The following is a 23,512-nucleotide window of genomic DNA, read 5'->3' on the forward strand; positions in this document are numbered from 1 at the left end:
TAGCACAACAGGGTAACTATACTCAAAAATAATTATACATTTTTAAATAATTGAAATAGTATATTGGAGACCCCATTTACCCTGATGTGACAATTATGCATTGCATGCCTGTATCAAAGTCTCATGTACCCCATGATTATTTACACCTACTAATTACCCATTAAAATTTTTTAAATTAAAAATATATGGCATTCATTATGTTTCCATATAGGAAAAGTCTGGAAAGATATCCACCACAGTTTTAAGCATTTACTTTTGGGGACTGTGTTGAGGGGAGTGGTGTGACAAGGGGCTTTGAGTTGTGTGTATATACACATATATTCTAGGCTTTCACTAGTGCAAGCCAATGCTTTCAATGTCCTTATAACTAAAAAAAAAAAAAATTTTTTTTTAAATTACAGAGTCTCACTCTGTTGCCTAAGCTGGAGTATAGTGGCATGATCTCGGTTCACTGAAACCTCCGCCTCCTGGGTTCAAGCAGTCCTCCTGCCACAACCTCCCAAGTAGCTGGGATTACAAGCATGTGCCTCCACGCCTGGGCTAATTTTTTGTATTTTTAGTAGAGACAGGGTTTTACCATGTTGGCCAGGCTGGTCTTAAACTCCTGACCTCAAGTGATCCACCTGCCTTGGCCTCCCAAAGTGCTGGGATTACAGGCACAAGCCACTGCACCCAGCCCCTTATAACTAAATTTTTATACTCATTAATAGTCTCATAGAACTAATCAACCACTACGTTTTCTGTTTTTCCCACCATTCACAGACATCTAGGTACCAGGATCTGCCCTTCCTTTTAGTCCCAAGAGCTGCTGTCTCCAGAGGCCTGGGAGAAAGGATCCCACTGACTGGTTCTCCTCTCTGTCTCTTAGATGTGCTGTGGGAAGAGGGGAAGGCAGCCTTGGAGCAGCTGCTTAAGTTCATGGTGCACCCTGCCATCTCCTCCATCAACCTGACCACAGCTCTGGGCTCCCTTGCCAATATTGCCCGCCAGAGACCCATGTTCATGTCTGAGGTGATCCAGGCCTATGAAACTCTGCATGGTATGTCAATGTCCTCCCTGTGTCTTCTTCACTGGCCAGTCTGCTCTTTTTCTTTCTTTTTTTTTTCTTTGAGATGGAATCTTGCTCTGTCGCCAGGCTGGAGTGCAGTGACGCAATCTTGGCTCACTGCAACCTCCGCCTCCCGGGTTCAAGCAATTCTCCTGCCTCAGCCTCCCAAGTAGCTGGGACTACAGGCACGTGCCACCATACTCAGCTAATTTTGTTTTTAGTAGAGACGGGGTTTCACCATGTTGGCCAGGATGGTCTCGATCTGTTGACCTCATGATCTGCCCACCTCAGCCTCCCAAAGTGCTGGGATTACAGGTGTGAGTCACTGCATCTGGCCTCAGTCTGCTCTTTCTTAAAGAAATGTGAGGTTGGTGGTGGACCCCAAGTACCAGTTAGCCATCTGGCAGGCCTGAGATTGTCCAGATTAGACAGGAATCTTTTGGCATGTGACAGAGACCTGGTTCAGGGCTGGCTTTAATATTGAGGTATGTGGGGGTGAAATGACATAATGTCTGTGAAATAGTTTCAGATATTTCAGTCCTCACACCCCTCACCAAAAGGGAGGCTAGATGTTCCAAGATCAGCAAAATGTTGATGGGCACACAGTGACTCATGTTATTTTCTCTGTTTTGTGCACAAATGAAAACCGAGAAGTCCGAGGTTGGGGCATGAGTGCATACACGTCATGTTGGATCTGCGTCTCTCCATCTCTTGGCTCTTTGTTTCTCCATTTTGGTTTCACTCTCTGGCTCTTTCCTTGGAGTAGCAGGCTCCCATTCTGTTCACTTAGCAACACCATAGGAAAGAGAGTGTCTCCTTCCCAGCCATTCCAGCACAAATCCAAGGGCTGATGGTCATTGTTTCTGATTGGCTGAGCAGAGATTATGAGTCAATCTCTGAGCCAATTACAGTGGCCAAGGGAATGTGGTGTTCTCACAGGCCCCAGGTTTCATGCCCACTCTGACTGAGAATGGAGAAGGAGGGTTTCCTTGGAGAAAGGGGATTTCCCTCACCAGGGAATGAGAATGTTCTTGGCTGAAGACGGGGCAGTGGATGCTAGGCAGGCAGAATTACAGGAATCCTTTTTCGGTGTAGAACAGGGGACACTCACTTATCAAGGTGACGATTAAAAAGTCATTTGAGTGGCAGGGAGACCAGCAGTGAGCTGTTGCAGCAGTTCAGTTGGGAGTTTCTGGAGGTGAAAGTGGTGATTATAACCTTCCCCAAGTGAAGCATATGTGAATTGCCAGACCAGAGATGGAGGGAAATGAGACTGTATATGTTTAATAAAAGAGAGGGTGAGTTTTTCTCTTTGTTTTAAGGTTAACTGATACTGATGGAGACCTCCAGGGTTTTAAGCACCAACTTGTAAGGCGGAAAGCCACACATTAGATCTGAGGGTGAAGGAACTTTTCTAGTAGATGCCTGCAAGACCACTGCCCAAGTTTCGGGTTGGGAATTAAGATTGGCAGCATGCCGTGAGATCTGTCCACAAGACAGAGCTTCTGCCTCTTTCCTTACAGCCAACCTGCCCCCGACGCTGGCCAAATCTCAGGTGAGCAGCGTGCGTAAGAATCTGAAGCTGCACCTGTTGAGTGTGCTGAAGCACCCAGCCTCCTTGGAGTTCCAGGCCCAGATCACCACTCTGCTAGTGGACCTGGGCACACCCCAGGCCGAGATTGCCCGCAATATGCCCAGCAGCAAGGATACCCGCAAGCGGCCCCGAGACGACTCAGACTCCACGCTCAAGAAGATGAAGCTGGGTGAGAGGGGCTGGCGCGGCAGGGGCACACAGGCCATGCTGAAATGTTTCATTATGTACCTTAAACTATGCTGAATTTGTATTTATTGAGATTATGTTATAGATTATATTATGTGGGCCAGTCACGGTGGCTCACACCTGTAATCCCAGCACTTTGGGAGGCCGAGGTGGGCGGATCATTTGAGGCCAGAGTTCAAGACCAGCTTAGGAACATGGCAAAACCCCATCTCTAATACAAAAAAAATATGAAATAATTATAAAAATAAATATATATAATATAAATGATTACAACAGAATTAAAATATATAATACATTTAATAAAGTATGAATTATTTAAATTTTATGGAAAGGAATAAAATGAAAATTGTCTCTCTCTTATCCCCTCCCAAGAAGTCACCACTCCCCAGGTGTGAACACTTCCTTGTTTTCTTCCAAACGTGCTTTATGTAGAGTGTAGAGCTCTTCTTTCATTTCTTTGTTTTATTTATAAGAGAATTTCTTGCCGGGTGCGGTGGCTCACGCCTGTAATCCCAGCACTTTGGGAGGCCGAGGCGGATGGATCACAAGGTCAAGAGATCGAGACCATCCTAGTCAACATGGTGAAACCCCGTCTCTACTAAAAATACAAAACATTAGCTGGGCGTGGTGGCGCGTGCCTGTAATCCCAGCTACTCAGGAGGCTGAGGAAGGAGAATTGCCTGAACCCAGGAGGCGGAGGTTGCAGTGAGCCGAGATCGTGCCATTGCACTCCAGCCTGAGTAACAAGAGCAAAACTCCGTCTCAAAAAAAAAAAAAAGAGAGAATTTCTTTTCTGAAGTAATTTTCTAGTGGTCATATTATTTGTCAATAGTGTCAACTATGGCAGACTTTTTTCAAGATTTTTTTTTTTATATCACATTTTTTTTTAGAGCATTTACAAAATATTTATTTTCTTGTTTAAAAAAATAAGGAATTGCCAGTCACAACGGCTCATGCCTGTAATCTCAGCACTTTGAGAGGCCAAGGCAGGCGGATCACCTGAGGTCAGGAGTTCAAGACTAGCCTGGCTAACATGGTGAAACCCCATCTCTACTAAAACCACAAAAATTAGCCGGGAGTGGTAGCGCGTGCCTGTAGTCCCATCTACTAGGGAGGCTGAGGCAGGAGAACTGCTTGAACCAGGAGGTGGAGGTTGCAGTGAGCCAAGATTGTGCCACTGCACTCCAGCCTGGGTAACAGAGTGAGACTCTGTCTCAAAAAATTAAAAAAAAGGAATTTATTTAAGGAGTGAGGTAGGGATCTTACTATATTTTTTCATAATTAAATATACTAAGCAAAGTATTCTGTATGTTGAGTTGTTTTCATTTGGTTTCATTTACTTTCATCTTGGAGTTCTTTCTATATCTGCAGATAGAAATCTACTTCCTTTTTTGGAGACAGTCTTGCTCTGTTGCCCAGGCTGGAGCGCAGTGGGGCTATCTCAGCTCACTGCAACTTCTGCCTCCTGGTTCAAGCAATTCTCATGCCTCAGCCTCCTGAGTAGATGGAATTAGATGGGTGCCACCACGCCCAGCTAATTTTTGTATTTTTAGTAGAGAGGGTTTCACCATGTCGGCCAGGCTAGTCTGAAACTCCTGACCTCAAGTGATCTGCCTGCCTCAGCTTCCCAAAGTGCTGAGATTACAGCTGAGAGTCACTGCGCCCAACTACTTCATCCTTTTTAATGGTGGCCTAACAGTTTGTAGTGCACTTGGATGCCAATCTCCCTGTTGATGGACATTTAATCTGTGTTCATTTTTAAAATTTTTAAAATTTATTTTTTGTTTCAGAATTGTCCTCTCGTTCTGTCCTTTTTTCTTTTTTTTTTTCTTCATTTTTTGAGACGGAGTTTCGCTCTTGTTACCCAGGCTGGAGTGCAATGGCGCGATCTCGGCTCACCGCAACCTCCGCCTCCTGGGTTCAGGCAATTCTCCTTCCTCAGCCTCCTGAGTAGCTGGGACTACAGGCACGCGCCACCATGCCCAGCTAATTTTTTGTATTTTTAATAGAGACGGGGTTTCACCATGTTGACCAGGATGGTCTTGATCTCTTGACCTCGTGATCCACCTGCCTCGGCCTCCCAAAGTGCTGGGATTACAGGCGTGAGCCACCGCGCCCGGCCCTTTTTTTCCTTCTTTAAGACAGTCTCACTCTGTCACCCAGGCTGGAATACAGTGGTGTAGTAATCTGGCTCACTGCAACCTCTGCCTCCAAGGTCAAACAATTATCATGCCTCAGCCTCCTGAGTAACTGGGATTACAGGCATGTGCCACCACACCTGCCTAATTTTTGTTTTCTTTCTTTTTTTTTTTTTTTTTGAGATGAAGTTTCACTCTTATTGCCCAGGCCAGAGTGCGGTGGCCCAGTTTTGGCCACTACAACTTCTGCCTCCCAGGTTTAAGCAGTTTTCCTGCCTCAGCCTCCCAAGTAGCTGGGATTACAGGCATGTGCCACTACGCCCAGCTGATTTTGTATTTTTAGTAGAGACAGGGTTTCACCATATTGGCCTGACTGGCTTCAAACCCCTGGCCTCAGGTGATCCACCCACCTCGGCCTCCCAAAGTGCTGGGATTACAGGTGTGAGCTACCGTGCCCCGCCTAATTTTTGTATTTTTAATAGAGATGGGTTTTGCCATGCTGGCCAGGCTAGTCTTGAACTCCTGGCCTCAAGTGATCCCCCCACCTCAGCCTCCAACAAAAGTGCTAGGATTACAGGCATGAGCCACATCACCCAGCCCCATTTTATTTTTAAAGTGTAAGGATTGCTATATTATAACAGTCTTGTGTGTATACCTAATCATGGGACAAATTCTTAGTGGTGGAATTGCTGGGGCAAATGATTTTTTTTTTTTTGTGATGGAGTCTCGTTCTGTCAGCCAGCTGGAGTGCAGTGGCACAATCTTGTCTCACTGCAACCTCTGCCTCCTAGGTTCAAGCAATTCTCCTGCCTCAGCCTCCCAAGTAGCTGGGATTACGGTATCTGCCCCCACGCCCGGCTAATTTTCTGTATTTTTAGTAAAGATGGGGTTTTATCATGTTGGCCAGGCTGGTTTCAAACTCCTGACCTCACGTGATCTGCCTGCCTCGGCCTCCCAAAGTGCTGAGATTACAGGCATGAGCCACTATATCCAGCCAGGGTTTGTGTATTTAAAGTTATATTTTACCCGCCAACTTTATCTTTCTGTTTCCTTAAGTTTTTTATTTTGAAATAATTTTGAATTTACAGACAAGTTATAAAAATAGTACTAAAAGCTGTGTACTTTTATGAGGCATGGATCACACGTTGCGTTTAGTTGGCATGTCCCGTTAGTCTCCTGAATCAGTTCCTCAGCCTTCCGTTGTGTCTCATGACATTGACATTGCGAAGAGTCCAGGACAGTTGTTTGGTAGAATGCCTTCCTTCCATTTGGGTTTGTCTGCTCTTGCCTCATGACTGGAGTCAGGTTAGGCATTTTGGCAGGAATACTACAGAAGTGATCCCCTGGTCACCTAAGTACGTGGGATCAGGAGGCACATGATGTCTGTCCCATTGTTGGCGATGTTAACTTTGAACTCTTGGTTAAGGCAATATCGACCAGGTTTCTCTAGTGTCAAGTGCCATTTTTCTTTTTGTCAATAATAAGCTGGGGGGGATATTTGAAACTATGTAAAATACATGTTTCGCAGCCAGGCGCAGTGGCTCACATCTGTAATCCCAGCACTTTGGGAGGCCGAGGCAGGGGAATCACAAGGTCAGGAATTCGAGACCAGCTTGACCAGCATGGTGAAACCCCGTCTCTTCTAAAAATACAAAAATTAGCTGGGTGTGGTAGTGCGTGCCTGTAATCCCAGCTACTCAGGAGGCTGAGACAGGAGAATCTCTTGAACCCAAAGGCAAAGGTTGTAGTGTGCCGACATCACGCCACTGCACCCAGGCTGGGTGATAGAGCAAGATTCTGTCTCAAATAATAATAATAATAACAATATCTTCTTAGAGCTTAGCGTGATAAGCTGCAGTGGTGTGTGGCTTATTCCCCTTTCCCAGATTAGGAGAACTGAGGCCCAGAATGAGTCAGGTAGTTGGCCAGGGTCATATGGTGCTTTGGCACCAGAAACAGGGCCTGCAGCCTAGATCTTCATCTGCTGTTTGCTCCTGTTTGCTGAGGCTGACCAGAGGCAGGCACCACCTGGGCACCCTGGGAGGATGGAGGGCCCGCTGCTCTCTCTATAGCCAGCATCTTGTTATTTTTGCTTACCCCAGAGCCCAACCTGGGCGAGGACGATGAGGACAAGGACCTGGAGCCAGGCCCATCAGGGACCTCGAAGGCCTCAGCCCAGATCTCCGGCCAGTCAGACACAGACATCACAGCTGAGTTCCTGCAGCCACTGCTGACACCTGATAATGTGGCCAATCTGGTGAGGATGGGTGAGGAGCGTTTTCCCCCCGGGCGGGAAGGAAGGTTCTCCTCAGTCTTTCTCCTGCCTCCACTTCACACTGTCCACCTCCTCCAGAGTTCCCTCCTAATTTATAAAGCCAAGGGGTCTAATTGGCTCAAAGTTCTACAGGCTGTACAGGAAGTGTGGTGCTGGTGTCTGCTCAGCTTCTGGAGAAACCTCAGGAAGCTTCCAATCACAGTAAAAGGTGAAGAGGGAGCAGGCATCTCATGTGGCAGAGCAGGAGCAAGGGAGAGGGAGAGTTGAGGGGCAGGGAGGTGCCACACACTTTTACGTGACCAGATCTTGCAAGAACTCGCCATCCCGAAGACAGCACCAAGCCATGAGGGATTCCACCCCCACGATCCAAACACCCCCCAATCAGGCCCCACCTCCAGCATCGGGGATTGTAATTCAACATGAGATTTGGGCAGTAACAGATATCCAAACTACATCAGTGAGCCTCACACCTGGATATGCAGCCTGCTTCTGATCATCCTCCATTTGGATGTCCCAGGAGCATCTCAGACTCACCGTTGCAGAACTACACTTTTCCGTTTTCTCCCCATGATCCTCTGCAGGCCCCTTCCACTTCCCAAACCAAAAATCTGGGAATGAACCTCTTTCCCGTCTCTCCCTAATCCTTGCCCTCTTTTCCACCCCTGTAGCCCTTGCCCTGGGCCAGGCCCACCCTTTTCATCTGAAGCCCAACCCTCCCTTACTACCTGGCTCCAACTTCCTTTAAGTAAAATTTAAATTCCATTTGCCTTAGTCGGCCATCTTTGATCTGGCTTTTGTCTTTTTTTTTTTTTTGAGATGGAGTCTCACTCTGTCACCCAGGCAGGAGTGCAGTGGTTCAATTTCGGCTCACTGCACCCTCTGCCTCCCAGCTTCACGCAATTCTCCTGCCTCAGCCTCCCATGTAGCTGGGATTACAGGCACCCACCATGGCGCCCAGCTAATTTATATATATATATATATATTTTTTTTTTTTTTTTTTTTTGAGACGGAGTTTCGCTCTTGTTACCCAGGCTGGAGTGCAATGGCGTGATCTCGGCTCACCGCAACCTCCACCTCCTGGGTTCAGGCAATTCTCCTGCCTCAGCCTCCTGAGTAGCTGGGATTACAGGCACGCGCCACCATGCCCAGCTAATTTTTTGTATTAGTAGAGACGGGGTTTCACCATGTTGACCAGGATGGTCTCGATCTCTTGACCTCGTGATCCACCCACCTCGGCCTCCCAAAGTGCTGGGATTACAGGCTTGAGCCACCGCGCCCGGCAATTTTTATATTTTTAGTAGAGATAGGGTTTTGCCATGTTGGCCAGACTGGTCTTGAACTCCTGACCTTACCTCAGGTGATCCGTCCACCTGGGCCTCCCAAAGTGTTGGGATTACAGACGTGAGCCACCACTCCTGGCCATTCTACCTTTTGTCTTATCACCGATAGGAAATTGACCTTTTCAGTTTTGCCATGAAGCTGCTCAACATGTATAAAAATACCTGCTGTCCATAGTATAAATACTGTATGTCTGTAATGTGCTTCTTCTCCGTTGGAACCACTGTGTCCAATCTTGCAACATATTTGCTTGTTTTCAGTCATCTCAAAGAACTACCTCTGTTTTGTTCATATTCTTTTGGCACTTTTTCTGTTTTATTCTGTTGCCTTTATTTCTTTCCTGCTACTTTCTTTGAATGTTTTTCCCCACGGTTTTAAGTGATTGGCTCATTAATTTTTAGTCATCTTTTCCAGTGTAAGCAAGCATTTAAGGATTTGATTTTTCCATCTAAGTATATTTTAGCTGCATTCCACACATTTAAAAGTGTAGTAGTTCCATTATCGTTCTGTTCCAATTATTACTTAGATTGTGCATTTAAAGTTCACTGTGTCACCTTGGCAACATAGTGAGACCCTGTCTCTACAAAAATAAAAATAAAAAAATTAGCCAAGTGTGGTGGCGTGTGCCTATAATCCTAGCTACTCGAGAGGCTGAGGCAGAAGGATCCACTTGAGCCCAGGAATTTGAGGCTGTAGTGAGCTGTGATGGTGCCACTGCACTCTAGCTTGGACAATAGAGTATAAGATCCTGTCTCTAAGAAAAAAATAATAATATTTTTTTAAAGTTCCACATGTAGAGGGAGTTTGAAATTATCTTTTGTTACTAATTCCTGACATCCATGGGTGTTCTTTGTTAGGCTAATGGGGATCTTTTTGTTTGCTTGTGTTTTGAAGTCAATTCCCAATCCTTACACTCTTCAGTGAACCTCTTTTTGCTCTTTGTTATTTATTTATTTATTTATGAGATGGAGTCTTGCTCTGTCACCCAGGCTGGAGTGCAGTGGCATGATTTTGGATTCACCGCAACCTCTGCCTCCGGGGTTCGAGTGATTCCCCTGCCTCAGCCTCCTGAGTAGCTGGACTTACAGGCATGTGCCACTGCACCCGGCTAAATTTTGTATTTTTCGTAGAGACGGGGTTTCACCATGGTGGCCAGGCTGGTCTTGGACTCCTGACCTCAAGTGATCCGCCCTCCTCACCCTTCCAGAGTGTTGGGTTACAGGCGTGAACCACCATGCCCAGACTGTTGTACTTTGGGCAGGGTGCCTGCTCTGCTGCTTCTTAGCCTTTTCCCATGCTGTTCCTCTCTGTGGAATACACACCCCTCCCACTGCAAAACCTTGACTATATTATGCTAACTCCTGCCCTCTCCTCAGTTCTCAGCCTCAGTGCCTCTTACCCAGGGAGCCCTTGCCTTGCCTGGCTCCTGCTGTGGCTCATAGTACCCTTTACTTCCCTCTCTCAAGCACTACACTCTATCATTATTTGTTTTCTCTGTGACTTCCCCCAAGAGGCTGAGCTCCGGGAGAGTAGGCCTACTTCGGTCTTAGGCACTGCCATTTCCCCAGTATTGGCATGGGCATGGAAAGAAAACTTGCTGAGCTGATGACTAAGAAGAGGCTGTCTTCCTGGGCATCCCACAGGTCCTCATCAGCATGGTGTACCTGCCTGAGGCCATGCCGGCCTCCTTCCAGGCCATCTACACCCCTGTGGAGTCAGCAGGCACAGAAGCCCAGATCAAGCATCTGGCTCGGCTCATGGCCACACAGATGACAGCTGCCGGTCTGGGACCAGGTGAGTGTGTCCTGGCCCTGATCTGGAGCAGGGGTAGGCACTTATGGCTTCTGGGATCTCTTTAATGGAAGAACACCTCCTTGTGCAGGCGAAATTGTGTGGGAGCTAAGGTATAGCTAATGACAGCTGCCACAGATAGATGGCTCAGTGTTTTTAAGTCCTGGGATTTGGAATCAAACAGGCCTGGGTTTAAGGTCTGAGTTGAATCAGATCTCATCTACTTAATAGCTTTATGACTTTGGTCAAGTTAGTTAACCTCTCTGAGCTTATTTTAACAGTACTATTAAGGTATAATACACGTAAGTGAAATGCACAGCTCTTAACTGTAGACCTTAGTGAATTTTCACAAAGTGAACACTAGTGTAACCATCTCCCAGATCAAGATACAGGTTAAATATCCCTTATCCAAAATGCTTGGAACCAGAAGTGTTTCAGATTTTAGACCTTGGATTTGGAATATTGGCATATACATAATGAAGTATCTCAGGGATAGGACCCAAGTCTAAACATGAAATTCATTTATGTTTCTTATACACATGGCCTCAAAAGTAATTATATATAATATTTTTTAATAATTTTGTGCATGAAACAAAATTTTAACTGCCATCTATCACATGAGGTCAGGTATGGAATTTTACACTTGTGTTTTCTTGAGGCTCAAAAAGCTTTGGATTTATAGACCATTGCCACTGTAGAAAGTTCCTCCTTGTTCCTCCAGGGATGCCTCAGGGCATCAAACTCCAGAGATAACCAGTGTCTTGATTTCTGCCTCCATACACTAGTTTTACCTATTCTTGAACTAAACTAAATAGGATCACAGAGTCAGGCTTCTCTGGCTTACCATAGGTTTTTTTTTCTTTGTTTGTTTGTTTTGAGGTGGAGTTTTGCTCTTGTGGCCCAGGCTGGAGTATAATGGCACAATATTGGCTCAATGCAGCTTCTGCCTCCTGGGTTCAAGCAATTCTCCTGCCTCAGCCTCCTGAGTATCTAGGATTACAGGCACCCACCACCACACCCACGCCTGGCTAATTTTTTGTTTTTCGTGTTTCTGTTTGTTTGTTGGTTGGTTTTGGTTTTGTCTTGGTTTTTTTTTTTGTTTTTTTTTTTGAGACAGAGTCTTACGCTGTTGCCCAGGCTGGAGTGCAATGGCATGATCTCAGCTCATTGCAACCTCCACCTCCTAGGTTTAAGTGATTTTCCTACTTCCCAAGTAGCTGGGATTACAGGCACACTAGCACCACGACTGATTTTTTTTTTTTTTTTTTGGTATTGTCGGTAGAGACAGGTTTCACTATGTTGGCCAAGCTGGTCTCAAAGTCCAGACCTCAGGTGATCCACTCTCCTCGGTCTCCCAAAGCGCTGCAATTATAGGCATGAGCCACCGTGCCTGGTCTACTGTATGTTTTTGAGATTCCTTCATTTTGTCATGTGAGATGGTAGTTGGTTTTTTATTGGTCAGTAGTATTCCGTTATATGAATATACAGTCTTTTGTTTATCTACACCCCTATTGATGGATCTGTGGTTTCTTTCTAGTTTTTGACCATTAGGAATAAAGCTGCTGTGAATATTTGTGTCCAAGTCTCTTCACATACACATGCTGTCATCTATCTAGAGCATATACCAAGGAGTGGAACTGTTGGGTCATAGGGTGTGATCAGTGCTATTAAAAACTGCTGTGGGCTGGGTGTGGTAGCTCACACCTGTAGTCCTAGCACTTTGGTAGGGTGAGGCAGGTGGATCACCTGAAGTCAGGAGTTCAAGACCAGCCTGGCCAACGTGGCGAAACCCCGTCTCTACTGAAAATACAAAAATTAGCTGGGCATGGTGGTGGGCATCTGTAATCCCAGCTACTCAGGAAGCTGAGGCAGGAGAATGTCTTAGACCCAGGAGGCGGAGGCTGCAGTGAGTCAGGGTTGTGCCACTGCACTCAAGCCTGGGCAATGGAGCAAGACTCCATCTCCAAAAAAAATAAAACAGCTGAGGGCTGGCCACAGTGTCTCATACCTGTAATCTCAGCACTTTGGAAGGCCGAGGTGGGAGGATTGCTTGAGCCCAGGAGTTCAAGACCAGCCTGGGCAACATATGGAGCCCTCGTCGCCACAAAAAAATACAAAAATTAGCCAGGTATGTTGGCATGCACCTGTAGTCCCAGCTAATTGGGAGGCTGAGCGGCTGAGGTGGGAGGATTGCTTGAGCCCAGGAGGTCGAGGCTGCAGTAAGCCATGACTGCACCACTGCACTCCAGCCTGGGCAACAGAGTGATGGCCAGTCTCAAAACAAAAACTGCTCATCCTGTTTCCAAAGCGGCTATACCAGTCGCTGCTCCCACCAGCAATGAATGGCATTTCTAGTTTCAGCCTCAGTTGTATTACACAGTGGGGATAAAGAGGGTACCCAGCTCAGAACAGAGCTGGGCACACAGGAGGTCCTCGGGTCGAAGCAGGTGGGTCTGACCTGCTGGGTGTCCGTTTGCTGTCTCCCTCCCAGGTGTGGAGCAGACCAAACAGTGCAAGGAGGAGCCCAAGGAGGAGAAGGTGGTGAAACCGGAGAGCGTCCTGATTAAGCGGCGCCTATCAGCCCAGGGCCAAGCCATCTCAGTGGTAGGCTCCCTGAGCTCCATGTCCCCTCTGGAGGAGGAGGCGCCCCAGGCCAAGAGGAGGCCAGAGCCCATTATCCCTGTCACTCAGCCCCGGTGAGTCCTCTTCTCAGTACTGGGGCAGGACAGGAGACCTGCCCCGAGGGTTTGGTTCTCAGCTCGTGTGTGTGTGTGTGTGTGTGTGTGTGTGTGTGTGTTTAAGTGTGAGGCAGACAGACAGAAGTCTGAACCAGGTTCTCTCTGACTCCGAAGTCAGTGCTGACATAACCCCATAACCACTAAGCCTTTGCTGTTTTCTTTTTTTTTTTGAGACAGTCTCACACTGTTGCCCAGGCTGTAGTGCAGTGGCTCAGTCTCAGCTCACTGCAATCTCCGCCTTCTGGGTTCAAGTAATTCTCCTGCCTCAGCCTCCCTAGTAGCTGGAACTACAGGCGCGTGCTACCACACTCAGCTAATTTTTTTGTATTTTTAATAGAGACGAGTTTCACTGTATTGGCCAGGGTGGTCTCCATCTCCTGACCTTGTGATCCACCGGCCTCGGCCTCCTAAAGTGCTGGAATTACAGGCATGAGCTACTGCTCCCAGCCTTTATTAATATATATATTTTGAGATAGAGTTTTGCTCTTGTTGCCCAGGCTGGAGTGCAATTTCACAATCTCGGCTCACCGCACCCTCCACCTCCCGGGTTCATGTGATTCTCCTGCCTCAGCCTCCCAAGTAGCTGGGATTACAGGCATGCGCTACCACATCTGGCTAATTTTATATTTTTAGTAGAGATGGGGTTTCTCCATGTTGGTCAGGCTGGTCTGGAACTCCTGACCTCAGGTGATCCACTTGCCTCAGCCTCCAAAGTGCTGGGATTACTGGTGTGAGCCACTGCAGCTGGCTGCTGTTTTCTTTCCTGTAAAAAAAACCCCCTTTTTTATGAATAAAATTCGGATAATGATAGTATCTTTCTCATAAGGATCAAGGAAGACTTAAATTAGTTCTGTGATGATGATGGTTAGATAACTAGATTAGATAACTCAAGTGAAAAGTGATTGTGGGCAGGGCTCAGTGGCTCACGCCTGTAATCCCAACACTTTGGGAGGCTGAGGCAGGTGGAGCAAATGGTCAAGAGATCAAGACCATCATGGCCAAGATGGTGAAACCCCATTGCTACTAAAAATAAAAAAATTAGCTGGATGTGGTGGCGGACACCTGTAATCCCAGCTACTTGGGAGGCTGAGGCAGAGAATTGCTTCAACCCAGGAGGTGGAGGTTGCAGTGAGCCAAGATCACACACCACTGCACTCCAGCCTAGGCAACAGAGTGAGACTCAGTCTCAAAAAAAAAAAGGAAAAAGAAAAGTGATTTCGACTGTCAAGCATTTTACATGGTTCCTGATGTGTAGTAAGTGCTTCTGGCTGTCACCATCCTTGTCCCCATTATTATCTCCCTTATACACCACAAAATCCAGCCAGTCCCAGCCACCTAAGTCTTACTAACACGGCTGAGTGAGATCTGCTACCCTCACCCCTCCTCCAGCCATGCCCACAAGCAGGTTCCCACCTCAGGGTCTTTGCCTGGAGAGCTGGTCCCCCAGACATTTGTGTGTCTTGTTCCTGCCTCCATTCAGATTCCCACTCACAGAAGCCTTCCCTAAGACACCCTCTGCAAAACCAAAATAGCATCTTCTTCCTTCCTTTTACCCACTGCCCCACTGTGCCTCAGAGTTACAGGGAAGTTGGAGAGGCAGCAGGGGGCTGGGGGCATCTCTGTGGCTTATCTGGACCTTGAAGTCAGGACCGTCACCAGACAGGCCTGTGCTACAAGAAAGATGATCTGAGTCACTGCGTCGCCGTCACTGCTCTTCCACGTAGGCTGGCAGGTGCTGGCGGGCGCAAGAAGATCTTCCGTCTCAGCGACGTGCTGAAGCCCCTGACCGATGCCCAGGTGGAGGCCATGAAGCTGGGCGCTGTAAAGAGGATCCTGCGGGCTGAGAAGGCTGTGGCCTGCAGCGGGGCAGCCCAGGTATGCCCCTGCCACCCCTCCAGCCCATCCTTTCAGTCCCTCTCCCCAAGCATTTGCCTCGCATCCAGCAAAGAGTCTGACCCCAGCGTCAAACCTCCCTGGCTGTGGACCCCAGCTCTGCTGCTCACAGCCGCTTCTCCAGCTCACTCCCGTCCTCCATAAAACAGAGACAGTAGTGGCAGCTCCTGCTGGGTGACAAGTAAACGTGGAAATGCACATGCGCTCGGGCGCACAAGGCGGGTGCCGGGGGCCTCTGCAAGTGAGGGCTGCACTTGTGGTCTTGGTTCTTCCCAGCTGTTAATATTCTTACTGTTACTATTTAGCTTTAGAAATATACTTGGTTCTCAGTCCTGATTCTGCCACTTGCTGGCACTGTTACCTTCAAAGAATGGAGAAAAGTGACTTTTTCCCTATTCTATGAAGTTAATTTTTGATTAGCCAGTAGTATAGGAACACACTGTCTGTGCTGAAAAATATTTCCAGGCAATCCAGATCTAGTACTGTCTTCTGTGGCCATCACCTGCGCCCCATCCCCCTCTTTAAAGGTGACAAGGGCACAAATTGGGGGAATCTTTGAGGATCTTTTTCTGTGCACTTAAGTACATGGGTGCTGCTCCTAGAAACTCATTTTTATTCTGTGATGATCAATCCCCAGCCTGGCACCCCCACCCTCCACCACACAAACAGGACCTTCCTGGGCATAAGGGACCTCTCTGGCCTTCCTCACTTCACTCCGTGTCTGCTCTGAGAGTTCCTGCACCTGGGCGGGAGGGGTCACAGGGCACGATTGCGGAGTCCCTGGATTGCCCACCCTACACTGATGTGCTGGCTCACCCTCCCACTAGGTGCGCATAAAGATCCTGGCCAGTCTGGTGACACAGTTCAACTCAGGCCTCAAGGCGGAGGTCCTGTCCTTCATCTTGGAGGATGTGCGGGCCCGCCTGGACCTGGCCTTCGCCTGGCTCTACCAGGAGTACAATGCCTACCTGGCCGCAGGTGCCTCGGGCTCCCTGGACAAGTATGAGGACTGCCTCATCCGCCTGCTGTCTGGCCTGCAGGAGAAACCAGACCAGAAGGATGGGTGAGTGGGCTGGCCCTGCACCCTCCTGTCCCCGAGAGGCCCCCTCTCCTGGTGCTGCCCTCCCTTTCTGGTTCTGACCACCTCCCACTTCATCACCCCCCGAGGCAGTCCTCCTCACGCTTATCCCACTCTCCTCTCCTCTCCTTCCCCTCTGGAGGGTTCTTGCTTTGGGTGTGGGCTCCGGTTGCGCTCCCTGAGCTCCCAGCTCTGCCACTTGCTCTGAATGGCTTTGTCACTCCCGCTCTGTGCCGTTTTCCCATCTGTAAATAACAGTGCTCACCCACGGGCCTGGAGATGGACTTCTCTGCACCCCATTTCCTGCCTGAGTTGGTTCTGTAGCTTCCTCCCTATCCTTGGCCTCCAGCTTACTCATCTGTCCTCCGCACAGCAAGTCAGGAACACTCTGTTACATAAATCCTTTTACTACTTCCCCATAAAGAACCTTCCGTGGTTCTCCATTGCTCTTGGGATAAACACAGCCCCCTCACTGTGACCCAGCCTCTTTGGCCTTACTCCCTGAACATTAGCCGCATTGGCCTTCCGTCTGTTCCTCGAACGTGCCAGGGGCGCTAGTGTTTCCTGTTCTGTCCACCTGAAATGTTCTTCACTCAGCTCTGCGGGGTTGGCTCTTTCTCATCCACCAGTGTACTCAAACGTGACTTCAAAGCAGCCTTTGGAGGCCACCACATCTAAAATCCCATCATTCCCTCCCATTGTTATGTTCAATGAATACAGTTAGGAATTCCCGTTTGATGAAAGGAAGAAATGAGGTTCAGAGAGGTACAGTCTTTGCCCAGATCATCCAGCCGGCAGCTTTTGAACACTGGTCCATTCACCTCCAAAGCTTTATAACCAGGGGCTTGAACAAGCAGCACCTGAGGGATGGCCCCACTGGCTCTGAGCTCCTATAGTTAAACAGGGCCAGGGAGCCAGGCGGCCTCTTCCTCTGCACCATGTCCTCCCCTCCCTCTCTGGCAGGATCTTCACCAAGGTTGTGCTGGAGGCACCGCTCATCACAGAGAGTGCCCTGGAGGTGATCCGCAAGTACTGCGAGGATGAGGTGAGGGCAGGCTTGGTCACCGCTGCCTGGGGCAGGGGACAGGGCCCTGCTCTCAGGGGTCTGAAGGGCATGCAGCCTAAACCTTGTGGCAGGAGGTTTCAGGAGGCACCGGGCCCTTTTGTCCAGTACCTGATGAGAAGGATGCAGGAGAGACAGCCCAAAGGCACACTCAGGTGGACTGAACTCGGGTCCCCTCCCTCTTGCTGCAGAGCCGCACCTATCTGGGCATGTCCACGCTTCGAGACCTGATCTTCAAGCGTCCATCCCGCCAGTTCCAGTACCTGCATGTCCTCCTCGACCTCAGCTCCCATGAGAAGGACAAGGTGATCCCCTCCTCCACTTCCTGGCTGCCCACAGCCTGAGGAACCAGCCCAGCCGCTTCCACACTCCCTTGCATTTCTCTGGGCCCACCACCTTCTTGCATTGGTTCTTTTGGCTGTTGCCAGGTTTCTGTCTGTTTGGTTTTTTTCATTTTCAGTGGCATGAAACTGCCTAGAAACCAGGGTCACCATGCCTGAGTCTGCCTGCGGTGTGTACACACGCACATGTGTACTTGCCTTCCCGGGAAGGGCATCCCATCCTCGCTCTTAGGCCACCTGTGGCAGCCAGCACCGGCTCCTGGTGCAGCCCAGTCCTGTGCTGGGGCCTGAGGGCATTGCCCAGTCAGGGAGCCGGTGTGGCCTCAGCCAGCAATGAGGACACGGTGTGCTCAGCGGCTGAGCAGAGCAGCGTGCAGCTGTGGAGCCCTGGGGAGAAACGGGCCAACCATCTGGTTGTGGGGTGGGCAGGGGAGATGTTTCAAGGAAGGCTTGCAGGAGGAGGGGATGTGTGCACGGAAACCTGGAAAATGAGTAGCTGGATGTGCTCTAGACAGAGGGGACGAATGTGCATGTGCTGTGGTTGAGAGAGCACGCTTGACCCAGCCTTGTGCCGCAGCCTTGCCCAGCGGCGTGTTCATTCATTCGACAGACCTTCAGCGTGCACCTCTGGCCCTGGCCCTGGGCTGCTGCTGGGGTCAAAGCAGTGCCCAGGACCAGTCCCTGGCCTCACAGCTCCCAGCGGATGATACCTGAGTGAAACAGGGTTTAGCTGGCAATAGACGTTCTAGGGAGACTTGGCAGGGAGCAGCACTTTTAAGGGACCAAGACTTCCCTCTGCTTGGAGCTTAGGGAGCAGGGCAAGGAGCAGTGATGGGCAGATGGGCTGGTGAGGCAAGCAGTGAGGTGGTGCCGCAGGTCCGGCCCTGGCCAGGATATCTCCCTCCTGCACTGGGGACCAGCCCTGGCCCTGGTAACAGCTAGGCTGCCCTTTCTCAGGCTTGGGCTTGTTTTCACAGGAGTGTTGCCACACTCAGAGGAACAGCTGTTCTTCCCCTTCCCTCTTCCCTGACCCCAGTCTTCTCCATCTTCCTCCTCAGGTGCGCTCCCAGGCCCTGCTATTCATCAAACGCATGTATGAGAAGGAGCAGCTGCGGGAGTATGTGGAGAAATTTGCCCTCAACTACCTGCAGCTCCTGGTGCACCCCAACCCACCATCTGTGCTGTTTGGAGCTGACAAGGACACAGGTTGGGCTCAGGTCATCAGATGCATATTGAGCGCAGCTGTATCCGGGCTCGGCCCTGCGAGCAGAGGGGCTGAGTGGGGAAGCCAGCAGTGACAGGAACAGACAGGACTGGGACAGCCACCTAGGGGCTGTGGGAGTGAGGGTGGGGGGCACCTGACCCAGCTTGGGGGGTCAGGGAAAGAGACCTGGAGAACAAGGAGAGCCAGCCAGCGGTGAGACCCCAAGAAGGACCAGGCAGGGCCAGCTCAGGCAAGTTCCCTCAGCAAAGCCCTGGGTCCCCCAGGATTACAGACAGGTAGATGCAGGCCCTGAGTAAATGAACCATTAAATGGAAAGGTTGGGGCCATGACAGGGCAGCACAGGAGGCCCAGCGTAGCCCAGGTGCCAGGAAGCATTCCCAGGAGAGGCACAGCCTTTGTGAGGCCCAGAGGCTGAGCAGGTGTGGAGGAGCTGGGGCGCTGTGGACCAGGCAGAGGGGAGGGTGGACACAAAGGTGCATAGACCAGGGCCCTTGAGACTGTTTGAAGGGGCGTGTGACCAGCATGGAGGGCAGCATACAACTACCCTCCATGCTGGTCACACACCCTCCTGGGGCCACCCCATACAACACTGGCAGACAGTGCAAGGCAGGGACCTGGAGGTTTATCCCAAGGCCACGAGGCAGGCGTGGCTGGCTTGGAGCTGGAGAGGGACAGGGTCAGGATTGCACTTTAGAAATATCCTTCTAGCTGCTTTGTGTGTTGGCAGTCGGGAGGCTGGAGGTGGGAAGTCCTGGTCCCACCCCATTTCTCTGCCCTCCCTGGTTCCCGCTGACCCACTGCTTGAGAAGGGACAGGACCAGAGGGTCCAAGGGGGTTCGAGAAGAGTGTGGGCCAAGCTGATGCCCACCCCTGCCCTCTCAGAGGTGGCAGCGCCCTGGACGGAGGAGACAGTGAAGCAGTGTCTCTACCTCTACCTGGCCCTCCTGCCTCAGAACCACAAGCTGATCCACGAGCTGGCGGCCGTGTACACTGAAGCCATCGCTGACATCAAGCGGACAGTGCTGAGGGTCATCGAGCAGCCGGTGAGGCCCCTGAGCCCACCAGGCCCTGCCCACCCATGGGCAGGGCTGCGTCCCCACCTCAGTTCTTCCCCTACCTGCTCCACCTCAGAGTATGCCAAGTCCAAAGGGTGGTCACCCCGGGCCAACCCGGGCTGCATAGCTTGCGGGCGGTCTGCATGTCACTCATTGGTTTCTGAGGAAACATCAGAGTGGCCCAGCAGTTAGGAGCCTGGAGCTGGACAGAGCTGTGTTCCAGCTCTCTTCCCACTTTCTCACTGCAACCTTGGGCCTTCTGTAAAAATGGGGAAGACGTTCCAGTCCCTCCACACTGATGCACAGGGTCCGTGAATTCATGCACATACACCTCGGTGTCACTGTCACTGTCTATGAGCTGGCCTTCCCTGTGTTGCTAATGGGACTCTTTAGCTGTCATTACGTAAAAATAAGTCCTTCTCACTCCTCCCCCTGGAGCCACAGAGCTGCCCAGAGCTGCCCATGTGAGAAGCAGCTCAGTGACAGACTGGCACCTGAGATTAGAATGCCTGCTTTTCCAGTTTGCAGCAGGATTTGAAACCACCTTTTTTCTCTCTGCCCCTGACATTTTTGGATTACAGAACATTTTCGTGTTAAACGGAAGAGGGAGAAGTGTACGTTCATCCCCACCTATCTGCCATTTGGGTTCATTAGCACCCTTACCTGGAAGATGGGGATAGCAGGCTTCTTGTAGTCAGGAGGAAACAGATCTTTAGACCTATTCTCAAAGTCAGCCAGCTGTGTAGAAAAGTGATCCCAAGGGGCTGTGAGCTCCTCGAGGGCAGAGACAGTCGGTTTTAGTCAGGAGCAGAAACGTTACTAGGGGAAGGTGGCGCCTGCCCCAGCTCCTGTGTTTGGCGTTCACTGTGGGGCAGGTTCCAGACGCAGCAGCAGGTGGAGCCTCGTCTAGGCTCTCGGTCATGCTGGCTGCGTGTGAGAAACCAAGTCATGAAGGGAGTGGGTGGGGCTAGGAATATCTTTACCAGTGAGTGAAGCACAGTGTGGGCATTCGAGGCAGGTCAGGTCTGAGCCACAGAGGAGGGGCCTGCAGGAGGACAGCCCGGCCAGGGCTGGGAGCTCGAGCAGGCCCTCGTCCGGAGAGGCTGTGAGAAGAGGCCAAGGTTCCTCCGACCTCTCCCGCCTTTCCCCCCGCCCTCCGAACCCTGTCACCAGCCTCACCCTGGGCCCCAGCAGTCTCCACAGCCACCCTGCCACAAATACCCAAGCCTCCCCTGAGCTCTCACCATGGGTCTGGTCATCCCTGTCTCTGCCTCTAGATCCGAGGAATGGGCATGAACTCCCCGGAGCTGCTCCTGCTGGTGGAAAACTGTCCCAAGGGGGCAGAGACACTGGTAACGCGGTGTCTGCACAGCCTCACAGACAAAGGTGACCCCAGAGACCCCCACCTTTCCTGCTTTCCTCCCTCTCCTTAGCTTTCCCCGGGACCTGGGGATCCGAGCCAATGGTCCCCAGATGGTCACACCTCTTGTGGGTCTCTGCCTGTCCTTGGGCCTCAGTTTCTCCATCTGGAACGCTGTGGTGCTAACTGCACGTGAGCAGCCAAGGGTGAAAGGTTCCTGCTGTGAAATTGCTCTCCCCTCTTGCACACCCACCTGCTTGTCTTCCCTGGGTGCCCATCCTCCCCCCTGCTCCCCTCCGCCTCCAACACGGTGCTTCCTGCTGCTTCCACGCAGTCCCACCCTCCCCGGAGCTGGTGAAGCGGGTCCGGGATCTCTACCACAAGCGACTGCCGGATGTCCGCTTCCTCATCCCGGTGCTCAATGGGCTGGAGAAGGTATGGAGCTGGAGCCCTGTCTGTCCCCGCTGCCTGGGACATGTGGGACTGGGAGGGGGCAGGGCAGCAGGTAGCTTCAGCAGCAATTGAGCCAGAGGCACGTAGCAGGGGGTAGAAGGCACCCTATCTGTGGTCAGAAGTCGTGGAAACCACCGACACCCATGTTCTGATATGCACAGCAGCTCCTGGACTCATCTTCATGGGTACCGGGTGCCAGTGGCTCTGCTGCTTTCTCTACCTCAAGCAGGTCCCATCCCCTCTTTGAGACTCTTTCCTCATCTGTCAGGGATCATGATGCCCCTTGGCACACACATGTGACATGCAGGGGGCTCAGCTGGGGCACTGCCCTGAGGGCGTAGTGAGGGTAGGAGGGGCTGGGTGAGCCAGAACTCGCCCTCACCTCCCCTGGGCGAGCAGGAGTGGCTTGTCTGGAAGGGGAGTGAGGTGTATCTGACTCAACCCCCCACCCCACTGCCTTCTCCTCGTAGAAAGAGGTGATCCAGGCCCTGCCTAAACTCATCAAACTCAACCCCATCGTGGTGAAGGAAGTCTTCAACCGCCTGCTGGGCACCCAGCATGGTAGGTGATGCAGCCTCCTCCCTCCTCCCCACCAGGAGGCCCACCCACCCGGGTGCTGGGGCAGGAGGCAAGATGCAGGGTGCCGTGCTCCCTGGAACACCAGCTGTACTGGATGCGTCCGTGTCCTGGAGCTCCCAGGCCACCCTCTGGGATGTTTGGATGATGGTTTCATTCACGGCAGGGGCAAGACCATGGAGCTGAGGGCGGAGGCTCCAGCAGCGTCTTCCCTTCTAGGATCTGGCCTCACCAGCCCCTCTCAGGCCCTGGCTCCATTCTGGTCCCTCCTCAGATCTTGCCTGAATCCCTCAAGCTGTGGGCCAGGGGCATTTTGTGTTGACGAGGTCAGAAAGAAATGAAAGTAAAATTTTCAACTTAGGAAAACTACCAAGTAAGGTAGAAGGGGTTCTTTGCCCCTTACCCCAGTGGTTGGAACTAGAGAAAGAATGGGGGCTGATCTGTTCCACGCAGACCCTGGTGGTTTAAAACACACACACAGACAGCTCTGGGACCATCAAAAGAACAGCAAAGACCGCCCCCCTCAGCCTCCTCCCATCCAGGCCCCGTGCAGGGGAAGGTTCCAGCCACTTTATGGAAGTCCACAGCCTGGCCCCATCCTGCCCTGTTCTGCAAATGCGCATGAGCCCTGTGCTGTCTTGGTGTCCGTGTTGGGGACTACACAATGAGGTGGTCCTCCCTGCCCTCAGGGGTACACAGCCCAGGGCCAGAGACACCCAGCCATGCCACACTCTGCCCAGGGTGGGAGCCCAGGATGGGGAGGAGCACACCGTGGTGACCTGAGGGTGTCTGCTGCCTTCAGCGTCCCCTTTTTCTGTTGTCAGTCACTTGCCCTGCTCCAGCCCTGAAAGCAGAGGGTACCTCATCTTTGCTCACAGCTCCCCCGATCTGAGGAACTCAGACCCGTCTCTTCACTTAGGCGACCGCACTGTCTTCTCCCACCCTTCTCCCGCCCGCTGCAGGTGAGGGAAACTCGGCCTTGTCCCCGCTGAACCCTGGAGAGCTCCTGATTGCATTACACAACATCGACTCCGTGAAGTGTGACATGAAATCCATCATCAAAGGTGAGGTGCTCTCCCCACTCCAGTGGCCTGGCCCCTGTGGCCCCACGGGCAGGACTTCAATCACCCACATGCCTCCACTGGAATCTGCCAAGTCAAAGACTGTGCCACTCACAGCCTCACCTCTCAGCTCTGCAGAGACACCTCCCTTCCTCCCTGCCTCCCTCCTTTTTGTCCCTCCTCCTCCTCCTTCCTCCCTCCCAAGTTTTACCCTTTAAAACCCCACCTTTTTCTGCCTCTAAGGCACTCTGACATACCCGCTGTGGGCTGGCACAGAGTGGGCCTAAAGCAGTCGGGGT

General features: G+C 51.0%; 1 protein-coding gene across 3 annotated transcripts in view; it reads left to right on the forward strand.

Annotated features, from left to right (window-relative positions):
* SYMPK (symplekin scaffold protein) overlaps positions 1–23,512 on the forward strand; it is a 42,583-nt gene that overhangs the window by 13,438 nt on the left and 5,633 nt on the right. For 2 of the 3 annotated variants that reach the window (XM_012446669.2, XM_012446670.2), the window contains exons 8-22: positions 869–1,039; positions 2,572–2,811; positions 7,069–7,223; positions 10,223–10,373; positions 12,862–13,066; positions 14,833–14,983; positions 15,829–16,064; positions 17,043–17,124; positions 17,334–17,447; positions 18,542–18,689; positions 19,591–19,751; positions 21,041–21,149; positions 21,458–21,558; positions 22,047–22,137; positions 23,115–23,216. In XM_012446669.2, coding sequence (XP_012302092.1) covers positions 869–1,039; positions 2,572–2,811; positions 7,069–7,223; positions 10,223–10,373; positions 12,862–13,066; positions 14,833–14,983; positions 15,829–16,064; positions 17,043–17,124; positions 17,334–17,447; positions 18,542–18,689; positions 19,591–19,751; positions 21,041–21,149; positions 21,458–21,558; positions 22,047–22,137; positions 23,115–23,216 — 2,217 coding nt within the window. The remainder of the gene's footprint in view (positions 1–868; positions 1,040–2,571; positions 2,812–7,068; positions 7,224–10,222; positions 10,374–12,861; positions 13,067–14,832; positions 14,984–15,828; positions 16,065–17,042; positions 17,125–17,333; positions 17,448–18,541; positions 18,690–19,590; positions 19,752–21,040; positions 21,150–21,457; positions 21,559–22,046; positions 22,138–23,114; positions 23,217–23,512) is intronic. The other variant, XM_012446671.2, reaches the window with a different exon arrangement.

The sequence above is a fragment of the Aotus nancymaae genome, unplaced genomic scaffold (genome assembly GCF_030222135.1).
Source record: "Aotus nancymaae isolate 86718 unplaced genomic scaffold, 86718_ANA_hifiasm-v0.15.2.pri h1tg000028l, whole genome shotgun sequence".
Lineage (NCBI taxonomy): Eukaryota > Metazoa > Chordata > Mammalia > Primates > Aotidae > Aotus > Aotus nancymaae.